The sequence below is a fragment of the Phytophthora cinnamomi genome (genome assembly GCF_018691715.1).
Source record: "Phytophthora cinnamomi strain GKB4 chromosome Unknown Contig4, whole genome shotgun sequence".
In the NCBI taxonomy this organism is placed as follows: domain Eukaryota; phylum Oomycota; class Peronosporomycetes; order Peronosporales; family Peronosporaceae; genus Phytophthora; species Phytophthora cinnamomi.
In genome coordinates, this window is record NW_027150937.1 from 927,593 (window position 1) to 943,556 (window position 15,964).

A 15,964-nucleotide genomic window follows, 5' to 3' on the forward strand; every position below is an offset into this window, starting at 1 on the left:
CAGGGCGGCGAACTCAGCGCCCTGCAGACGCTCCACGGCAGCCACCCGGTCGTGGAGAGGCGCATACTGATCAGCCCGGGGCTGATCATACCCGGGGCGTGTTCCCACCCCCGCCACCGCTGATCCGTGACGCCCGCGACTCAACCCGCTGGATTGTAATAATTAACCTAAGTAATTACTAAGTACTTACGCTTCCTCATACACGTAGCGCAACGTGTAAGCTAAAGTAGTGAGTCAAGTTAGACCCACTACAGAACGCGCTCCCCAAACAGCGTGTTTGCGTCCTCCTTGAGCATACGCTGCCTATAAAAGACAAACTACTTGCACGTGGATTGAAATAACGTACTTGCGGGCTCCACCTGAAACACAGGTGGCATGCGGTGGCGCTTATCGGTATGCAACAGTAGAAAGGTTCTTTGAAACCAAATTTGCGACAGCAAGTCCTTGTGCTCCATCTGAACATAGTAATATTAATAAACACATGAGAACCTTTTGATTTTCATCCATCAACACTTACCTGGGTGAAGATGTACTCGAATAGGTCTGCTTCCCGACTTAAATCTTCCAGTTCGTGCCCTTTCAAGCCTACAGGCTCGGGTTTCGGAGGGAGAGATACACTTTCTAGTTCGAGAAGCTCCGCTCGTAGCTCTAGAGACATGTGTTAGAAATAACGGTAACTTATGGTCGCTATAGATTAAACCCACCTTCAAGTCGCTCGAATGTACGCGCGGCACGCTGGGCGCCAACACGCTTGGCGCGGTTCTTCTCCCACGACTTCTTCCGGATCTCACTGCGTGAGAGCCGCTCCTTGGTGCCCTTGCACTTCTTCTTGTGCTTGGAAAGGTTGGTGCGCGATATCGCCTTGCCACACGCGTCGCATGGCGTCGTCACAGCGCTGCCGTACGGCGCGCGTGTCGTCACTCCCCTCGCCATGCGAATCGAATGCGCTCTCAACCACATTTATTGGCTAATATTAATTTTCTGATATCACAATTTTGATTGGTTAAAATATTTTTTGCATGAGCATGTTTTCCCGTTGCGCTGGTGAAAGAAGTATTTTTCGTTTTTTTATTCAAGTCCCTTTTTCAGCAATCAAACGTTTGGTTCTGAAAAGTGTACGCGACGCGGGACTCGAACCCGCAACCCCCAGATTCGAAGTCTGATACGCTATCCATTGCGCCAGCCGCGCTTGTGGCGCTAACTACAGTATATTATAAAACGAATCAGAAAAATGAAGATCAACGAGATAGCCATCATGTACGTAGGCACCTGCTTGTGTAATGAATTCTGCATTGAAACCCATTCGACAAAATAGCAGTGCGAACGTCGAAACGCAATCGAACAGTGAACATTTATTCAGCAAAAAGTAATAACCGACCAAGGTATGTATGTAGAGCTTGTATATCACTTCCGCGAAATGGTAATAGCCATGAGCACTTACTTGCGAGCACAGCCCTCTCCCGAGCTCTTCACGACGCCTTCCTTCGTGGCGGTGGAGGGAATCTCATTCTGGGCAGCAGGCGTTTCGTTCTGAGTAGCGGGGGCCTCGGTGGTCTTGGTCTCAGCGGAAGATGAAGCCGAGGAAATGGACGAGGACTCGGCGCCAACCGACGCAGCGGTCGATGCAGCCGCGGAAGAAGCACCAGCCGACGCCGAGGTCGACACCTTGGCCTCCACCGACACGCCGTTGTACGACACGATATCCTGCTTGGCATTCATCTTGGGGTCGCTGCCGTCGTCCGACAGCGTGAGCAGACCGATGTGGAACTCGTACGTCGACGGGAACTCCGTCACCGTCTCGTGCGTGGCCTTCAGCGCCAGGTCCTTGTCGCCTTCGCTCGTGTAGAACTCCAGCACGGAGCCGTTGCCCGACTTGGCGGCCGAGATGCCGATGCCGAAATTGTACCACGTGCCCGGTACGAACTCCGTCTCCCACTTGGCGTCCCACGTGCCGTTGTTCAGGTAGATGATCTTGGCCGGGCTCGCCGTGGCGTCCACGCGGATCTCGAAGATGTGCGACTCGGGGAAGATCATCTGCCACGCGTACGGGTTCAGGAACGCCTCCTCCTTCATCACGCTCGTGCGGAAGAACGTCGTGCCCTTCGTGTTGCCCGCGATGTTCTGCACCAGCTCCGAGCGGCGGAAGTTGTTCTGCGTCTTGAAGATGGCCTTCGAGTCCACGGCGATGTCGATCACGCCCGTGTCGCCGTTGAAGCCCGGCGAGCGGCCGTCCTTGGTCACCGTCACGTAGTCCGACACCTTGCCGTCCGTGCCGTTGTTGCGCATGGTCAGGATGTGCGTCAGGTATTTGTCCGTCAGCGTGTCCACGGTCAGGTCGTATCCGCGGCCGTCCCAGGGGAGCGGCTGGTCCGCGGCGGCGGTGGGGGCCACAACGAAGGCGGACGCGAGCGCCGCCACGCCGAAGATCGCGGAGGAGAAGACCATGGTGCTGTTCGAGCGGGAGGGTGCTGGGTGGAGGTGCGTCGCAGCGAGCAGATTGGAAAATGGCTGTCAAGCTGTTCGGGCGGTGGCGCTGTCACCTCCAGGAAAAGGTTGGGCCTGCAGACACTTCCGACAAAGCAGGCTGGGTCTGTCAAGCTGCCATGGTCGGGGATTTGCACCAGCGTTCATTCGCTGGAAGCCTCGCGCTGTCGGTTCTCTCGACTGCTGCCAATCTCCATCTGAGTGCGCGCGAGGTCGCCAGAGCCAGACGTAGAGCACCGAAAGCCCAACGCCACGAAGCGAGCCGCTCTTACAGTGCGACCCCCCCCCCCCGTTTTCGTGGCTGCTGACCTCTAATAAACGCTTAGAAATAATACTCCGCACATTCGGAGGCACTCGGATGATAGCTTTTGGGATAGGACTGGTGGCGTGCACATCTCCGTTTTCAAAGGTTTTCCCTGTATCAAGGGAGGGATGACACGTTCTCCGAGATTGACTTAAACTCGGGTGCATAGACCTTTTCATACCCCTGCTCTCATTAAACATTTCTGTGTCGTACAAATGTTGCGTCGCCCCTCCTGATACACTACGCTGACACTAACTCAGAAACACGAACTTTGTCTTAGCGCCAACATGGTATAAGACTGTGGATCTCTTCTCCGCAATGAAGTGTTGCTCTGAGGGCTTTAAAAGATCTCCGATGAACTATTCGCAACTGCTGGTGCCGCACAGGCTTCATTTATAAGGCCCGGATTAAGTGAAATACAGTATCAAATAGCAAATCATTTTAATGTCCATGGCATAGTTTATTACCCTCTCGTTTCTTTTATGGTCCACCCTCCTCGAAAACGGGGGGTCGCACTGTAGCTGGAGTGACGCTGGACTTTGGCGCTCACAACAGCAGACGTGTCGCCGACACGGTGTCGGATTTGTCGTCAGTAAAATGATGGTCTGTAATATATGACGGCACAAAGTCGCTCATGCGCGCATCAACTTGCACTGTTTGTCCTGCACAAGAGAGGTCGAGGCGACGACGACTCGAGAGCCTCTGCTTTTCGCAGACAGGATACAACTAATCGGGCTTGAAGCTATCACCTGGCTGGAGACGTCGGCAAAGCACGCCATCACGGCGGCAATGCCGCATGTATGGGTGGGCACCGATTGAAGCGGACTTGCATCGGATGGGACCGAAGAAGCGTGCGTGATGCCTTCAACTCTTACAAGCCCTCAATCCCCGAATTCCGCCAGGCTATCCGGCGGTAAGGTGGGGATCACTCAAATGGAAGAGAAGGCCACAAAGTAAGCTGCACCACGTAACGCGATACCCAACGAAGCTTTGCAACACGAGGGTTGAGCGTGAACGCTTGCGAAAGGCACCAGAATGCTGAAGGGCTGGATTGCAAGGCCTATGAATTGCGGGTCTAAAGGCGATTGAGTTCGCCGTTCGAGCGTCGATTTCATCGAGTTCGTCATGGGCTCTGCTGACCTGCGTTGACCGCTCGAGGCTACAGTGTACCAACGTACGCCTAGGACTCACGGAGGACACGCTATACAGTACAAGGGATGAGCAAGTGTCGATACTGATCGATTATGGCGAATGCAGGGCACGCGATGGTAGGCTTGATGGAGCGGTGACGCCTCTACGGCTGCACTCAACATTCATGCAAGGGCACCCTCTAGCCCAAGAAGTCTTGAGCTTCGTGGAGCAAACGACTCAAGGTTTTGGCGGTCATGACTGCCCATTGCCTTGAACCACCGGTTGTCCTGCGAGAAAGCTCTTCTCTGGGGGTAAAGGAGCTCCCTCGTGTGACCATCGCAATGATGTCCACAACGCGACGAACAACCTGTCATAATCATCATCTGTACTAATCGAGCAACCAATGCGGCAAGTTGCAGCTGTGTTTCGATTGCAGCTCCGGAGCTGAGCCCCTGGCCATCCGGCAGTGCTTGTCCAAAATTAACCCAGACTGGTTAGACGAACTGGTCCAGGTGTCCAGACTATCGGGAAGTGCCCGGCGTGAAGACCAGCAAAACGAGACACCATCGAGAACACGAAAGAGGTAGTCACAGAAGAAGATAATTGCCCACCGTCAGGATTTTAATGGCCAAAACCAAATAAAATGCCTTCTACTACTACAGTAGCAAACGCCAGAAACGCAAGTTGAGTAGATACCTATATCTTCCTGAATTCTACTCTGGAGCAGATTTTTTCAGGCAGACCTGCAAACCGCGGCTGACAACACTTATGTAGGCAGGATTGAGAACGTGGTCATCGATTCCATCGTTTGCCAGAACTTCAGTCTGGAATCAGGAGGGGGAAATATAACGTCATAAATGTCTGCTCTGCGGTCAAAACAAGTGTGAGCGTCGCGCGAGGCATCAGCAGTAAAAGCCTCCGCTACCGCGGATCTGCCGAGTCAGTTTTTCTAGCTCAATACAGGATTGGTTCTCTGAACCTTTTCAATCCTCCAAGCCCATCCTTGCACGGTATTGCGTGAAGCACTTATGTGTGAAGATGTCCGCTATAGTATTGACCCCATTGTACTGGAAAATGAGAAGAGATACGAAATAATGTACTACTACGTAGTACTAGTAGTATGCAAACTCGCTTTATAGACAAGATCTACGACGACGAGAGAGCAACAAGTCCAGCTTTACCACTCAAGTTGTGATGCTGAGCTCAATTGACTATTCAGCAATAAATGAGATCACCGATTTCAGATCAGCATCAAACAATCGGTGGTGACGACACCAAAAAACAAACAATGACATTTATTTCAGCGAAAGATAAGTAGCTGAGATAGGCTGGGTATGCTTCCTAGCACTTAAATGCCCTGCTTCGAGAAAGTGTAGGTCTTTGAAGCGACGGAAGGGGCCTCGTTCTGGGTAACAGGGGTCTCGTTTTGGGTAGCAGGCGTCTTGACTGCCTTGGTGGCGGGGCCCACAGCAGTTTTCGTAGCCTTCGACGAAACAGTAGCGGACGCCGAGGTCGACACCTTGGCCTCCACCGACACGCCGTTGTACGACACGATATCCTGCTTGGCATTCATCTTGGGGTCGCTGCCGTCGTCCGACAGCGTGAGCAGACCGATGTGGAACTCGTACGTCGACGGGAACTCCGTCACCGTCTCGTGCGTGGCCTTCAGCGCCAGGTCCTTGTCGCCTTCGCTCGTGTAGAACTCCAGCACGGAGCCGTTGCCCGACTTGGCGGCCGAGATGCCGATGCCGAAATTGTACCACGTGCCCGGTACGAACTCCGTCTCCCACTTGGCGTCCCACGTGCCGTTGTTCAGGTAGATGATCTTGGCCGGGCTCGCCGTGGCGTCCACGCGGATCTCGAAGATGTGCGACTCGGGAAGATCATCTGCCACGCGTACGGGTTCAGGAACGCCTCCTCCTTCATCACGCTCGTGCGGAAGAACGTCGTGCCCTTCGTGTTGCCCGCGATGTTCTGCACCAGCTCCGAGCGGCGGAAGTTGTTCTGCGTCTTGAAGATGGCCTTCGAGTCCACGGCGATGTCGATCACGCCCGTGTCGCCGTTGAAGCCCGGCGAGCGGCCGTCCTTGGTCACCGTCACGTAGTCCGACACCTTGCCGTCCGTGCCGTTGTTGCGCATGGTCAGGATGTGCGTCAGGTATTTGTCCGTCAGCGTGTCCACGGTCAGGTCGTATCCGCGGCCGTCCCAGGGGAGCGGCTGGTCCGCGGCGGCGGTGGGGGCCACAACGAAGGCGGACGCGAGCGCCGCCACGCCGAAGATCGCGGAGGAGAAGACCATGGTGCTGTTCGAGCGGGAGGGTGCTGGGTGGAGGTGCGTCGCAGCGAGCAGATTGGAAAATGGGCCCACGGCTCACTCGCGGTGAAGGCTCCAAGCACGCCTCTCCGTCCCCATCCGATGAATTGTGCTTCCCTCAACACGCTCCCGACCAGGTGCATGTATCCTTTCACGAAAGCCGGCTTTCGTGTGTGCCAATAGAGAACCGGCGAGGCGCAAATCCCGGGCCATTGCGAGCGGACAACCCAGCTGTCCAAAACCTAAACTTTGCCGGGGGTGGCGGCGCCACCACCAATCTCTCCAGGCTCGACTTACTTTCAACATCTCAAAAATCGAGCACCAAAACTACACGGGGGGGGGGGGGATTCGTACAGGGCACTTTACATTGAAGTGTTACCGGTATCAATCAAACGAATCGAATCAAGACCTCTGCCCCCTACCTACTCTTCCTCGTTGAGAGCGCGCAGGCCGTAGCCCTTCTTGACGGGTTTGCAGACCGCGATGGGCGGGCACGGCGCGCGGAAGCACTGCACTTGGTCAACGTGGCAAGTGTAGCCCGACTCGCAGCGCTTCGTCGCGCAGGGGCTGACGCAGCACTGGGAGTTGTCAGCGTTGATGTGGCACTTCTCGTTTTTGGGGCATTTCTTGGTGCATTCCGGCTGAATGGGGATGCACTTGGCTTTACCGTTCTCCACCACGCACTTGTCTCCCTTCACGCAGTCCAGGTTGCACAGTGGGTCAATAGGGACGCACTTGGCTTTGCCGTTCGCTATCACGCACTTGTCCCCCTTCACGCAGTCCAGATTGCAGACCGCAGCGTCCTGTGTGGCGTTACCCGAAGCGGCGGCGAGTGCGACCAGCAGCACAGCGAAGACTCTGAGCCCGTGCATCTTCAGTTATCTTGGACGGTGGGAGTATTCGCTCGGTCACAGAATTGGGAAATGAAGTGCTCTAGCTTCCTCGCCGCGCCGACAGGTATGCGGGTGCAGGCGCGAACCCATTGCTCACGTTCGTTCGAACAGCAAAACGGTCCGACAAGAAGTTTCGCTCATATGTGCCGGGCCGCTTCAACCAGAAGACTACAGCCTTTACCGTTGGTAGATCAAACGTGCTCAATACTTTCAACGTACGTTCATTGCTTTGGATCCCCCCCCCCCCAGCTACAGTTGCTACTGGCCTCCTTAGTTGGTGTCCTGGGTGGCGGGCACGAAGCCCTGATGCATTGCACCTCGTGAAGTTCGCACGTGGAGCTTTCGGGGCAACGACCCTCGGAGCACACGTCCGCGCAGTATTCGCTGTTATTAGGGTCGTACATTCAGCACTCTGAAAGCCTCTGCACGCCATGGTGCATTGCGGTAGTAGCACAACCAAAAGCAACGCAAAAACGCGTCTCGACGAACCCAGAAATCCTATTCCCAGCAATTTCTACGTTTGACGTGCTGCGTTAGTTCGAGTGGTAACCCGTGATTGCACCCGTACGTGCCGGTGGTGGATGCATTTTAGTCAGTGTTGCCTTTCAAAAAATCAGCGTGCTAATCAGCTAGCTGTACGGACAGACTTTCGCGCTGGACACTGAAGCTGCCAGTGACGCCCAATCGCGCCGGCCCAGCGCAGCTTCAATCTTCTTCAAACGCTTGATCAGCGATTTCATCTGCACGGGTTTGGCCGGTAACGCCCAGCTGTCTTGGGATTGGCTCGCATTCGCTTTCAGCACTGCGAGCTGTTGCAAGACCAGCAAAACCATAGCGCTCAGTTGCATCAACTCATTTGCCATGCCTTGCAACGACGCAGCGTGGCATGCGAGTTCAAGCTGTCTGTCCTGACACTCCTCGCTTTGCCGCTTTTGCGTCCGCTCGTGCTTCTTGATCAGCTTCTCGCGGATAATTAGTACCTTGAGCACTTTGACGCTGGCGTCCAGCACTTCGTCATACTTCTCGCGGTGGTGCCGCTTCTCGAGCGCCCATTTGGCTTGCTCGTACTCGAACTGCTCGTGATCGCAAGCGACTTGTTGCAGAACATCTTGCATGCGACCTTCGAGCAGTTCCAGTTTTTGATGATACGACTGCAATGCGTCATTGGGCACCACACTTCTGTGCGAATGATGTTGTTGCATCTGATGGGCATGGTACTCTTCAAGCAGCATATGCAATCGACTCTCCGCTTCACTTGCACGCTGACTTTGCTCCCTAAGGGAGGCTTCGCAGTTCAAGGCGTACAGCTCTGACGACTCTGCACGAGCAGCGAAGGCCAGTACTTGCTGCTGCAGACTCTCTTCTTGGGATTCGATTTCGCTTGTGTTTGTAGCTGCGTCACACGATTTCGTATAAGCAGTTGCTATGGCTAGCAGCGATGATAGTTCAGACACGTGTAATTCAAGCGATTGAATTTCGCGCTGAGATTTCTCGAGCTTCATTGTGAGGTTGCTCATGCGGTCCTCGTAATTCACTGGTCAACGTACAGACAAAAATTAGTGACCGATAAGCCACAGGAGTAAGTACGCCGTTTGCGGAACTTACTCTGTTGAGCGTTGGTCTCGCGCGCCAGTCGTTCTTGCTCTGACCTATGCGATGCTTCAGTAGTTTCCATCCGCGCCACACATTCCTCTTCAAAAGTGGTGAACGCCTCCATAAGTTCTTGCTTCGCAACAAGACCCTGCTCTCGCCAAGAAATCAATGCGTCTTCCCACTGGACGACCAGCTCATCCACTTTGTCCGGTACCAGTTGGAGAGAGGCCGCGTTGTTATCCATCTCTTCCGGAGACGCCCCGGTCGCTGCTGCTGCAGTATGGTGCAGCAAATTTGCTGCATCAGGAGACACAAAATCCGCAATGATGTCGGTAATGTCGAGGATCGTTCGGGCCACAGTCTCTCGAACGGCTCGGTTTTCTCGTGCCTGCCTCTCTACGTCGCGCTGCACCCAGTCCAACGCCTTGCGCATGCCTCGCTCCACTGAGCCTACCTCGAGCTTGCTTTCTTGCAAGCCCTCGGCTCCTCTTACTTCAGGCTCTGCTTTCGTTGCTGCATACATGGCAGACAGAAAACGTCAATACGTCAATACTGCGCTACCCGCACCATCGTTTGCGCCTCCGTACGCGACTGCGGCGTCGATCCTGACGCGAGCGACGTCCCAACCGAGCAGACTTCATCATCCGAGCTCTGCTGATGATCGTAGTTGACGCCAGCCACCCCTGCTCGGCGAACCTCTTCGTCCTCCTCAGGCGCCAGCATCACCGTCGGCGCCAGCCGCCACGACTTTCCACTGGGACTCGCGCCCACATCGTCGCGAGAGTGCCTCCTCTTTCTGGCGCTCTGGATGGCGGCCTGGAGCTGCTCCGCGGCCTGCTGCAGTCGCTGGGAGACCGCGGGATCAGCTCGCATGATCGACTGTGGCCGCGTTGCGCGCGAACGGACGCGGCGGTTTCTGCTCGTCACTGATTGGCTGCTGACGTTGAAGCGGCGTCCCCCCCCCCTTTAATACAATAATCTATCTGCGAGACACAATAATCCAATACTGAGCCTGCGAGACCCGATACCAAAGCGCGCTGGCTCCTCAACCCTACCTGGTCCATTTTGTACTGCGCCGCGATGTCGTCGGAGCTGCTCGAGCGCGTGGAGAAATGGGCGGCCGAGACGCCCACCAAGGTCCGTTGTCGCCGCGCGATGCCTCACCACAGAGCCAAGACGCATAGCTTCCTCTGTGCGAAGTTGCGAGGCCCAAAGCTGCTCTGCAGCCCCGGAAACCGCGTCGAGAGCTCTAACGGTCTGATTTTTCCATGACAATTGAGTCTAACGTGTCTGTGGCCCTCGTGTCTGTGGGTTTTGCTGCCTCAGACAATGATGTCGTTCGCGGACGACAAGGGCGTCGTGACGGCGTCGCTCACCTGCGCGGTATGCAGCCTTGCTCGCCGCCCAGAGCTCGCTAGAAGTCGAGTAACGACTCTGTCCATTTAGCTGATACTTTGGTGAAAAATGCCGTTTTTAGGAGCTTAACAAGCGTGTGCAGAACCTCGCGGGACTTGTAGTCGCCTCCACACAGCAGCACAGCAAAGGGTTGGTGCTGGTCCCTGCCTTTTTGGCCTGATGAGCTGGAAAATTGATGTTTACCTCCCCTTTTGGATGGTTTTAGGCTGGGGCTGAAGCAGGGAGACCGAGTGCTGTTGGTGTATCCCCCGGGGCTAGACTTCATCGTGGCCTTCTTGGCTTGTCTGAAGGCCGGGGTTGTGGCGGTTCCTGTGTACCCTCCCGACCCGCGCAAGATGAAGAAGGACATCAGCATGTTCATGTCCGTGACGCAGAACTGCCAGGCCAAGACGGCGCTCACATGCTCCATGTACTACAACATCAAGAAGATCTCGGCTATCAAGGAGAAAGTTACGTTTTCAGGTGCGGCGCAATGGCCGGAGCACTTGTCCTGGGTCGTTACGGACGATTTGGTGGATGCCAAGGGAATTGACCCAGCCAAGCACTGGCTTACGCAGTCACCTTCGGCTGACAGTACGGCGTTTTTGCAGTACACCTCGGGCTCCACGTCGGCCCCCAAGGGAGTGGTGCTCTCGCACAGTAATCTGAACCACAACCTGCGTACGATCAGCTCGGCGCTTCATGCCGGGCGAGACACGGTCGTGGTGTCGTGGCTGCCGCAGTATCACGATATGGGTCTTATCGGCGCCTACCTGGGCACCATCTTCAATGGTGGAACGGGTGTGTACTTGTCTCCATTCAGCTTCATTCGTGACCCTTGCCTGTGGCTTCGCCTTGTTTCCAAGCACCGCGCCACACACCTACAAGCGCCCAACTTCGCGTATTCACTTCTTGCGAGAAAGTCCGACCGCCTTACCGCTGGGCTTGGTAGTGGTGAGCACGTGGATCTCTCTAGCGTAAAACACATGATCAATGGCGCTGAGCCTATTCAAGGCGAGGCCATCGACAACTTCTATCGTGCTTTCTCACCTTTCGGACTCCCCAATGGAGTTGTGAAGCCTACATACGGCCTTGCAGAGCACACGGTTTACGTCTGTGGCGGCGGCAACCAGCGATTGTGGGTAGACAAGCAGGCCTTAGAGCGTGACCGCATTTTCCGAGTGGTGGAGAAGACGAGCGCAGCAGGACTCGTAAAGGAGATGATTGGCTGCGGTGTACCTTCGCGAAAGGACTATGGTATTGACGTTCGCATTGTTGATGCGGAGTCTGGACAGGAGAAGCCTGAAGGTGAGACTGGCGAGGTATGGATCTCGAGCGCGTCGAAGGCGCAAGGTTATTACGGCGATGAGATGCATGAGTTCTCTGCTGAGGCATTCCAGGCTAAGATTGCTGGTGGTGTGGATGGCAAAACCTATCTGAGGACGGGCGACTTGGGTGTGATTTACAACGATGAGCTCTTCATCTGCGGCCGCATGAAGGACCTGGTGATCATTCGTGGCCGTAACCACTACCCTCAGGACCTGGAGGCAACCGCAGAGACCCATGAAGAGCTGCGACCAGGATGCTGCGCCGCGTTCTCGTACGTAGCTGGAGGCAATGAGGAGGAAGAAAAATTGGCCGTAGTGGCGGAGTTGCGTGATCCCGCGATGACTAGCAAGGCCAGCCTGTGTGGGAAGATCCGCAGTGGTATTGCACGCGAACATGGTGTCAAGGTGACGCTAGTCGTATTGTTGGCACCTCGTACAATCCCGAAGACGACAAGCGGCAAGATCTCGCGATCCCGGTGCAAGAAAGCTCTTGAAGACAAGGCCTTGGATGAACTCTACCGCAATGAGGATATGATTGCCGAAATCCCGGTCGAGGATGATGGGGGCGATGAAGCTGTGGCTGGCGAGACGATGGATCGAAATGTCAACGGACCCCGTGTTGCCCCCACCGACGGTGGCACCGCGAAGTCGAACCTGCCGTCCGTGATCACAGGGGTTCCGCCGGACCAAGTGCACGCGTTCCTGGTCAACGAACTCGCCCAAACTCTCGGTGTCGAGCCCGCTCAAATTAATAACAACACTCCGCTACAAGAACTCGGTCTGGACTCGATGGCACTGACGCAGCTTCAAGGCGTTATTGCGCAGAAGTACCAGGTGCACGTCGAGGAGGAGTTGTTGTATGGAGAGGCGACAACACTAGCGAGTCTGCATGCTGGGTTGTGCGGCGGTGCGTCCGGCAGGACAGGAGGTGCAAGCTCTACTGGCGCCCCGAAGCAAAAGCTTTTCTGTGGATGCATTGCGTGCTAGATATGATTAAGTGCAGCAAAGATTCATGACACCATAACACGCTCAGACAGACAACGCGTTGGTCGAAGGTGTAGTGGGTTAGACGGAAATGTTTATTACAGGAGCACTTTGGACGTGGACGCGAACGGTATCGTAGCGATGCAAAATGCAAGGAACTGAGCTAACAGAGTCACGACAGCAACCAACTAACGATGGGTGGGATTCGTAAAGCTTGCTCAGTCAATGTACTCGATAGAAGCCGAGGACGGCGGCAGTGCGAGTGGTGCCTTGCTCTCCACGCTCTCGGGTGGCTGCATCTGGTTGATGTAACGCTGCTGCTGCGCGGGGTGCACTTGTCCGGCGTACGCTTGCTGCTGCTCCATGATTTTCTTGCCCTCAATAAACATCGATCGTAAAAGCGCCTGCTGTGCTGCGATCTGCTCCTCCATTTTTGTGAAAGACGTCGGCAGCGGCGTAATGTTCTGCACCTGGTCGGGTTCCTCGAGCAGCACAACCGCGTCGGTGGTGTCCTTCCGGTTCTTGACGTCCGAAACGGAGTTGCTTCCGCGATCGCTCTGCGAGCTGATGCTAGTGGACGCGCCCGACGCGTCCGAGTTGTGCCGTCGTCGGTCACCCGATCCTTGCCGCCCGTTACGCGCGGCACCAATATCCAAGTTCCTGCTGCTGCCTGCCGATGTAAGAGTCACCAGCGACTGCTCCTTAGCACCATCCGCGGGCTTCTCACGGTTGATAGCAGAAAGAACCTTCGTAGACCAACCGGCGTACGAAATGCCCGACTTGTCTCCACTCGTGCCGCTGGCTCCTCCTAGTGAGCTTGTAGACGAAGATGAAGACGCAAAGGAGTGGTTCTGCTGCGAGTTCAGGTCCCTATCGGCGGAGTGGTCGGAGAGCGAGCCGCGCGCAGGAGGCACCTGGCCGTAGAACACTTCACTAGCACGAGAGGCGTACGCCGAGGGCACGTTCTCGTCGAAGCCTTCGTCAGCGAGGTCGACGCCGGCACTCTTGGCGGCAAGAGCACTGCGGCGCTCCTGCCGGGCCTTGTTTATACACTTGAGGCAAAACTTTTCTACGCTGACGATGAAGCTGTTGCCCGTCTCAGGCAGCATTCCGGAAGGCAACTTGCTAGCCTGGATGCCGAGCTCGATGGTGCAGGCTCCGCACATAATCTCGGCACAAACGCGGCAGTGGTGGCGCGAGCGCAGCAAATTAAAGCTCTTGAAGCATACGGAGCACGCCGGACGCTCGTTGTTGGGCACCCACGCCTTGTCTGTGATCATCCGGCTGCGCACAAGGAACTTGGCGTCCGCAGCCGTGGAGTGGTGCATGGCCACAGTATACAGCGTAGACACGACGCGGTTCGCGAACCAGCTCGGCGTGTTGCGGTTGCTATCGAAGCGGTCCTCCGAGAACACAGACATGTCCACCTTGCCGCTGGACGGGCCCATGCTGCGGAACAGCCACACCCAGGTGCCGGAAGTGCGCGAGAAGCCAAAGTTGCGCTCGCTGCCGTCGCACTCGGCCATGGTGACGCTCTGCTGGACCTTGACCAGCACCTTCTGGCCCTTGGCGTCCTCCATGGTCTTGGAGAACTCGACCACGAGCGTGTCGCGGCAGCTGAAGACCGAGTCCACGGAGCTCTGGAAGGCGAGCCACTTGATGCCCATGAAGCGGAACGGGTCGTCGGCCGAGGCCTTCTCGTGCACCTGCAGCACGGCCGAGTCCAGGAAGCTGTCCTGGTAGCAGTGGGCCATGTAGGCGCGCTCGTCCTCCGTGGTGGCGCAGTTGACGGCGTACTCGAGCTCCTCGAGCGACGTGTCGAGCTTGGCGCGCAGGATGGACTTGCGCTGCAGATTGCTGGCGTCGGCCGCCTCCTTCTGGCGGTAGATGACGCAGTTCTTCTTCTCGAGGTGGGGCTTCCAGCTCTGGTTGCGGTACTGCGGGCTCAGGCTCGGGTTGTCGAGCCACGTGGCGGGCGAGTTGACGTGCGTCTCGGCCGCGGCCTGCAGCTTCGTCTTGAGCGCCTCGAACTGCTCGGCCGACACGTTGGACGTCGGCAGGTGCTCGTTGTCCAGCGGGAAGCGGAAGCTGTCGCCCGAGTCCTTGACGCGGATCACGCGGCCCGTGCGCATCCAGCTGGAGCCGCCGCGCGGGGGCTCCTCGTCGCCCGCGCCGGCCTTGAAGCCGATGCCGACGCCCATGGGCACGGCCAGGCCCGAGTTGCTGCTGGTGGAGCTGTGACTGCCCATGCTGCCGGACGTGCCGGCGTAGGGCGCGCCGATGGACGTGGTGATGCCCGAGCTCTGCGACGAGAGCGGCTGCAGGCCGCCGGGCGGCTGGAAGGCCGCGAAGGTCGTGGCGCTGTTGCGCTGGCCGCGCTGCTGCGCCAGCAGCGACGAGCTCGAGGCGGAGCTGGCCACGGACGCGTTGCCCAGGTGCGGCGACGCGGCGTAGGGCTCGCCCAGGCTGTGCGAGCTGCCGGCGCTCGAGAGCACGGGCCCGCCGCCCAGTCGTGCGCCCGCGGTGGAGCGCTTGGAGGCCTTGGCGCCCGGCACTTGGAACACGGTGAAGCCCACGCCGTTGCTCATGGCCGCCGTCTCTCTCTCTGTGTCTGTGTGTCTGGCTGGGGGGGCTGGCTGTCTGCTGCCTGCGGGGCGCTCACTCTGGCTGCCTGGTGCCGGGAGATAGAGTGTGGCCGATCGCGCTCCGGTCAGCAAGTGGAATAGGGAGCCGGTCGCTGGAGAGCCAGGTGGGGGGGACGAGGGCCTTGCTCCCCGGCTATATACGAATGCCGTTCGTGGCCATTGGTGGATAATGAGCGGATATTGGACCAATGGAGGAGGGACGGCCGAACGTAGAGCTTTAGTACTGCACAGCCATGAAGCAGGACAGCAAAGGGGGGCAGACAGCACTAGGCAGGCTGGACGCCCCAATACCTGCGCAGCGCTCGCGGTGGGATGCTGCTACGGCGGCAAGCCCGCCGTGCAGGACGGAGGCCCCGTTGCTTCTGTTGCATCGGAAACCGAAGGTGTATCGGTTTTGCCGTCGTCCGCTCTGTCAGTGTTACAGTTAAACAAGAAATCCAAGCGCTCCTTTCGTCCTCGCGCAAACAGTGCATGTAACGGGAGCATCTGGTTTCACAGGTCGTCCGCCCTTCCCCAGAACCTATCCCGGGCACCACCGTCGCGCAACGAAACCGAGCAAACTCCATGGCAACACGGGAAAGGCCGTGAGGACATCACGTATCGCCTATATAAATCTTGTGAGAGTGAATGCCCCGGCAAAGCCGCATCCGCAGTGCGCTTGACCTATTGCCCTGACGACAGTCCTAGCACGACTTTGCGCTTATCGCCATCAGTGCAGAGACCGGGGCGTCATGCTCGACGCGCGCCGGCCGGATAAGGACCGAGGCGGCAACACGGCCGCAGCTGTCCCGGGTCTGACCCTGCGCCGCCGCAACGCGCACGCTGCTTGAGCGACGCACGCAATAGCGTCGACTCGAGTCGCCGCCAGCGGTGGCAACCGTCTTATCACGCTAC

General features: G+C 57.0%; 6 protein-coding genes across 7 annotated transcripts; 1 reads left to right on the forward strand and 5 right to left on the reverse strand.

The window, feature by feature from the left end:
* Nucleotides 1-687: 687 nt before the first annotated feature.
* IUM83_05364 (uncharacterized protein) lies at nucleotides 688-933 on the reverse strand (the record flags this gene model as incomplete). The annotated part of the gene is made up of 1 exon (XM_067929498.1): nucleotides 688-933. One exon carries the CDS (start codon nucleotides 931-933, stop codon nucleotides 688-690), a length of 246 nt encoding a protein of 81 aa, XP_067799688.1.
* Nucleotides 934-1,437: 504 nt separating this feature from the next.
* On the reverse strand, nucleotides 1,438-2,286 carry IUM83_05365 (Bromodomain-containing protein 9; the record flags this gene model as incomplete). The annotated part of the gene is made up of 1 exon (XM_067929499.1): nucleotides 1,438-2,286. One exon carries the CDS (start codon nucleotides 2,284-2,286, stop codon nucleotides 1,438-1,440), a length of 849 nt encoding a protein of 282 aa, XP_067799599.1.
* Nucleotides 2,287-6,654: 4,368 nt separating this feature from the next.
* IUM83_05366 (Cysteine-rich protein) lies at nucleotides 6,655-7,104 on the reverse strand (the record flags this gene model as incomplete). Its single annotated transcript, XM_067929500.1, has 1 exon — nucleotides 6,655-7,104. The coding sequence occupies one exon, from the start codon at nucleotides 7,102-7,104 to the stop codon at nucleotides 6,655-6,657; it is 450 nt and encodes a 149-aa protein (XP_067799640.1).
* A 650-nt stretch (nucleotides 7,105-7,754) lies between these two features.
* IUM83_05367 (uncharacterized protein) lies at nucleotides 7,755-9,591 on the reverse strand (the record flags this gene model as incomplete). Its single annotated transcript, XM_067929501.1, has 3 exons — nucleotides 7,755-8,659; nucleotides 8,731-9,231; nucleotides 9,306-9,591. The coding sequence occupies 3 exons, from the start codon at nucleotides 9,589-9,591 to the stop codon at nucleotides 7,755-7,757; spliced, it is 1,692 nt and encodes a 563-aa protein (XP_067799484.1).
* A 207-nt stretch (nucleotides 9,592-9,798) lies between these two features.
* IUM83_05368 (Long-chain-fatty-acid--AMP ligase FadD29) lies at nucleotides 9,799-12,428 on the forward strand (the record flags this gene model as incomplete). Its single annotated transcript, XM_067929502.1, has 4 exons — nucleotides 9,799-9,855; nucleotides 10,045-10,101; nucleotides 10,196-10,263; nucleotides 10,340-12,428. The coding sequence occupies 4 exons, from the start codon at nucleotides 9,799-9,801 to the stop codon at nucleotides 12,426-12,428; spliced, it is 2,271 nt and encodes a 756-aa protein (XP_067799687.1).
* Nucleotides 12,429-13,287: 859 nt separating this feature from the next.
* On the reverse strand, nucleotides 13,288-15,013 carry IUM83_05369 (uncharacterized protein; the record flags this gene model as incomplete). Of its 2 annotated transcripts, none has more annotated exons than XM_067929503.1 (2): nucleotides 13,288-13,295; nucleotides 13,366-15,013. In XM_067929503.1, the coding sequence occupies 2 exons, from the start codon at nucleotides 15,011-15,013 to the stop codon at nucleotides 13,288-13,290; spliced, it is 1,656 nt and encodes a 551-aa protein (XP_067799630.1). The 2 variants fall into 2 exon arrangements, with proteins under 2 accessions (XP_067799630.1, XP_067799629.1); XM_067929504.1 differs by lacking the exon at nucleotides 13,288-13,295 and having other exon boundaries at nucleotides 14,371-14,416; nucleotides 14,469-15,013.
* Between the last annotated feature and the right edge of the window lie 951 nt (nucleotides 15,014-15,964).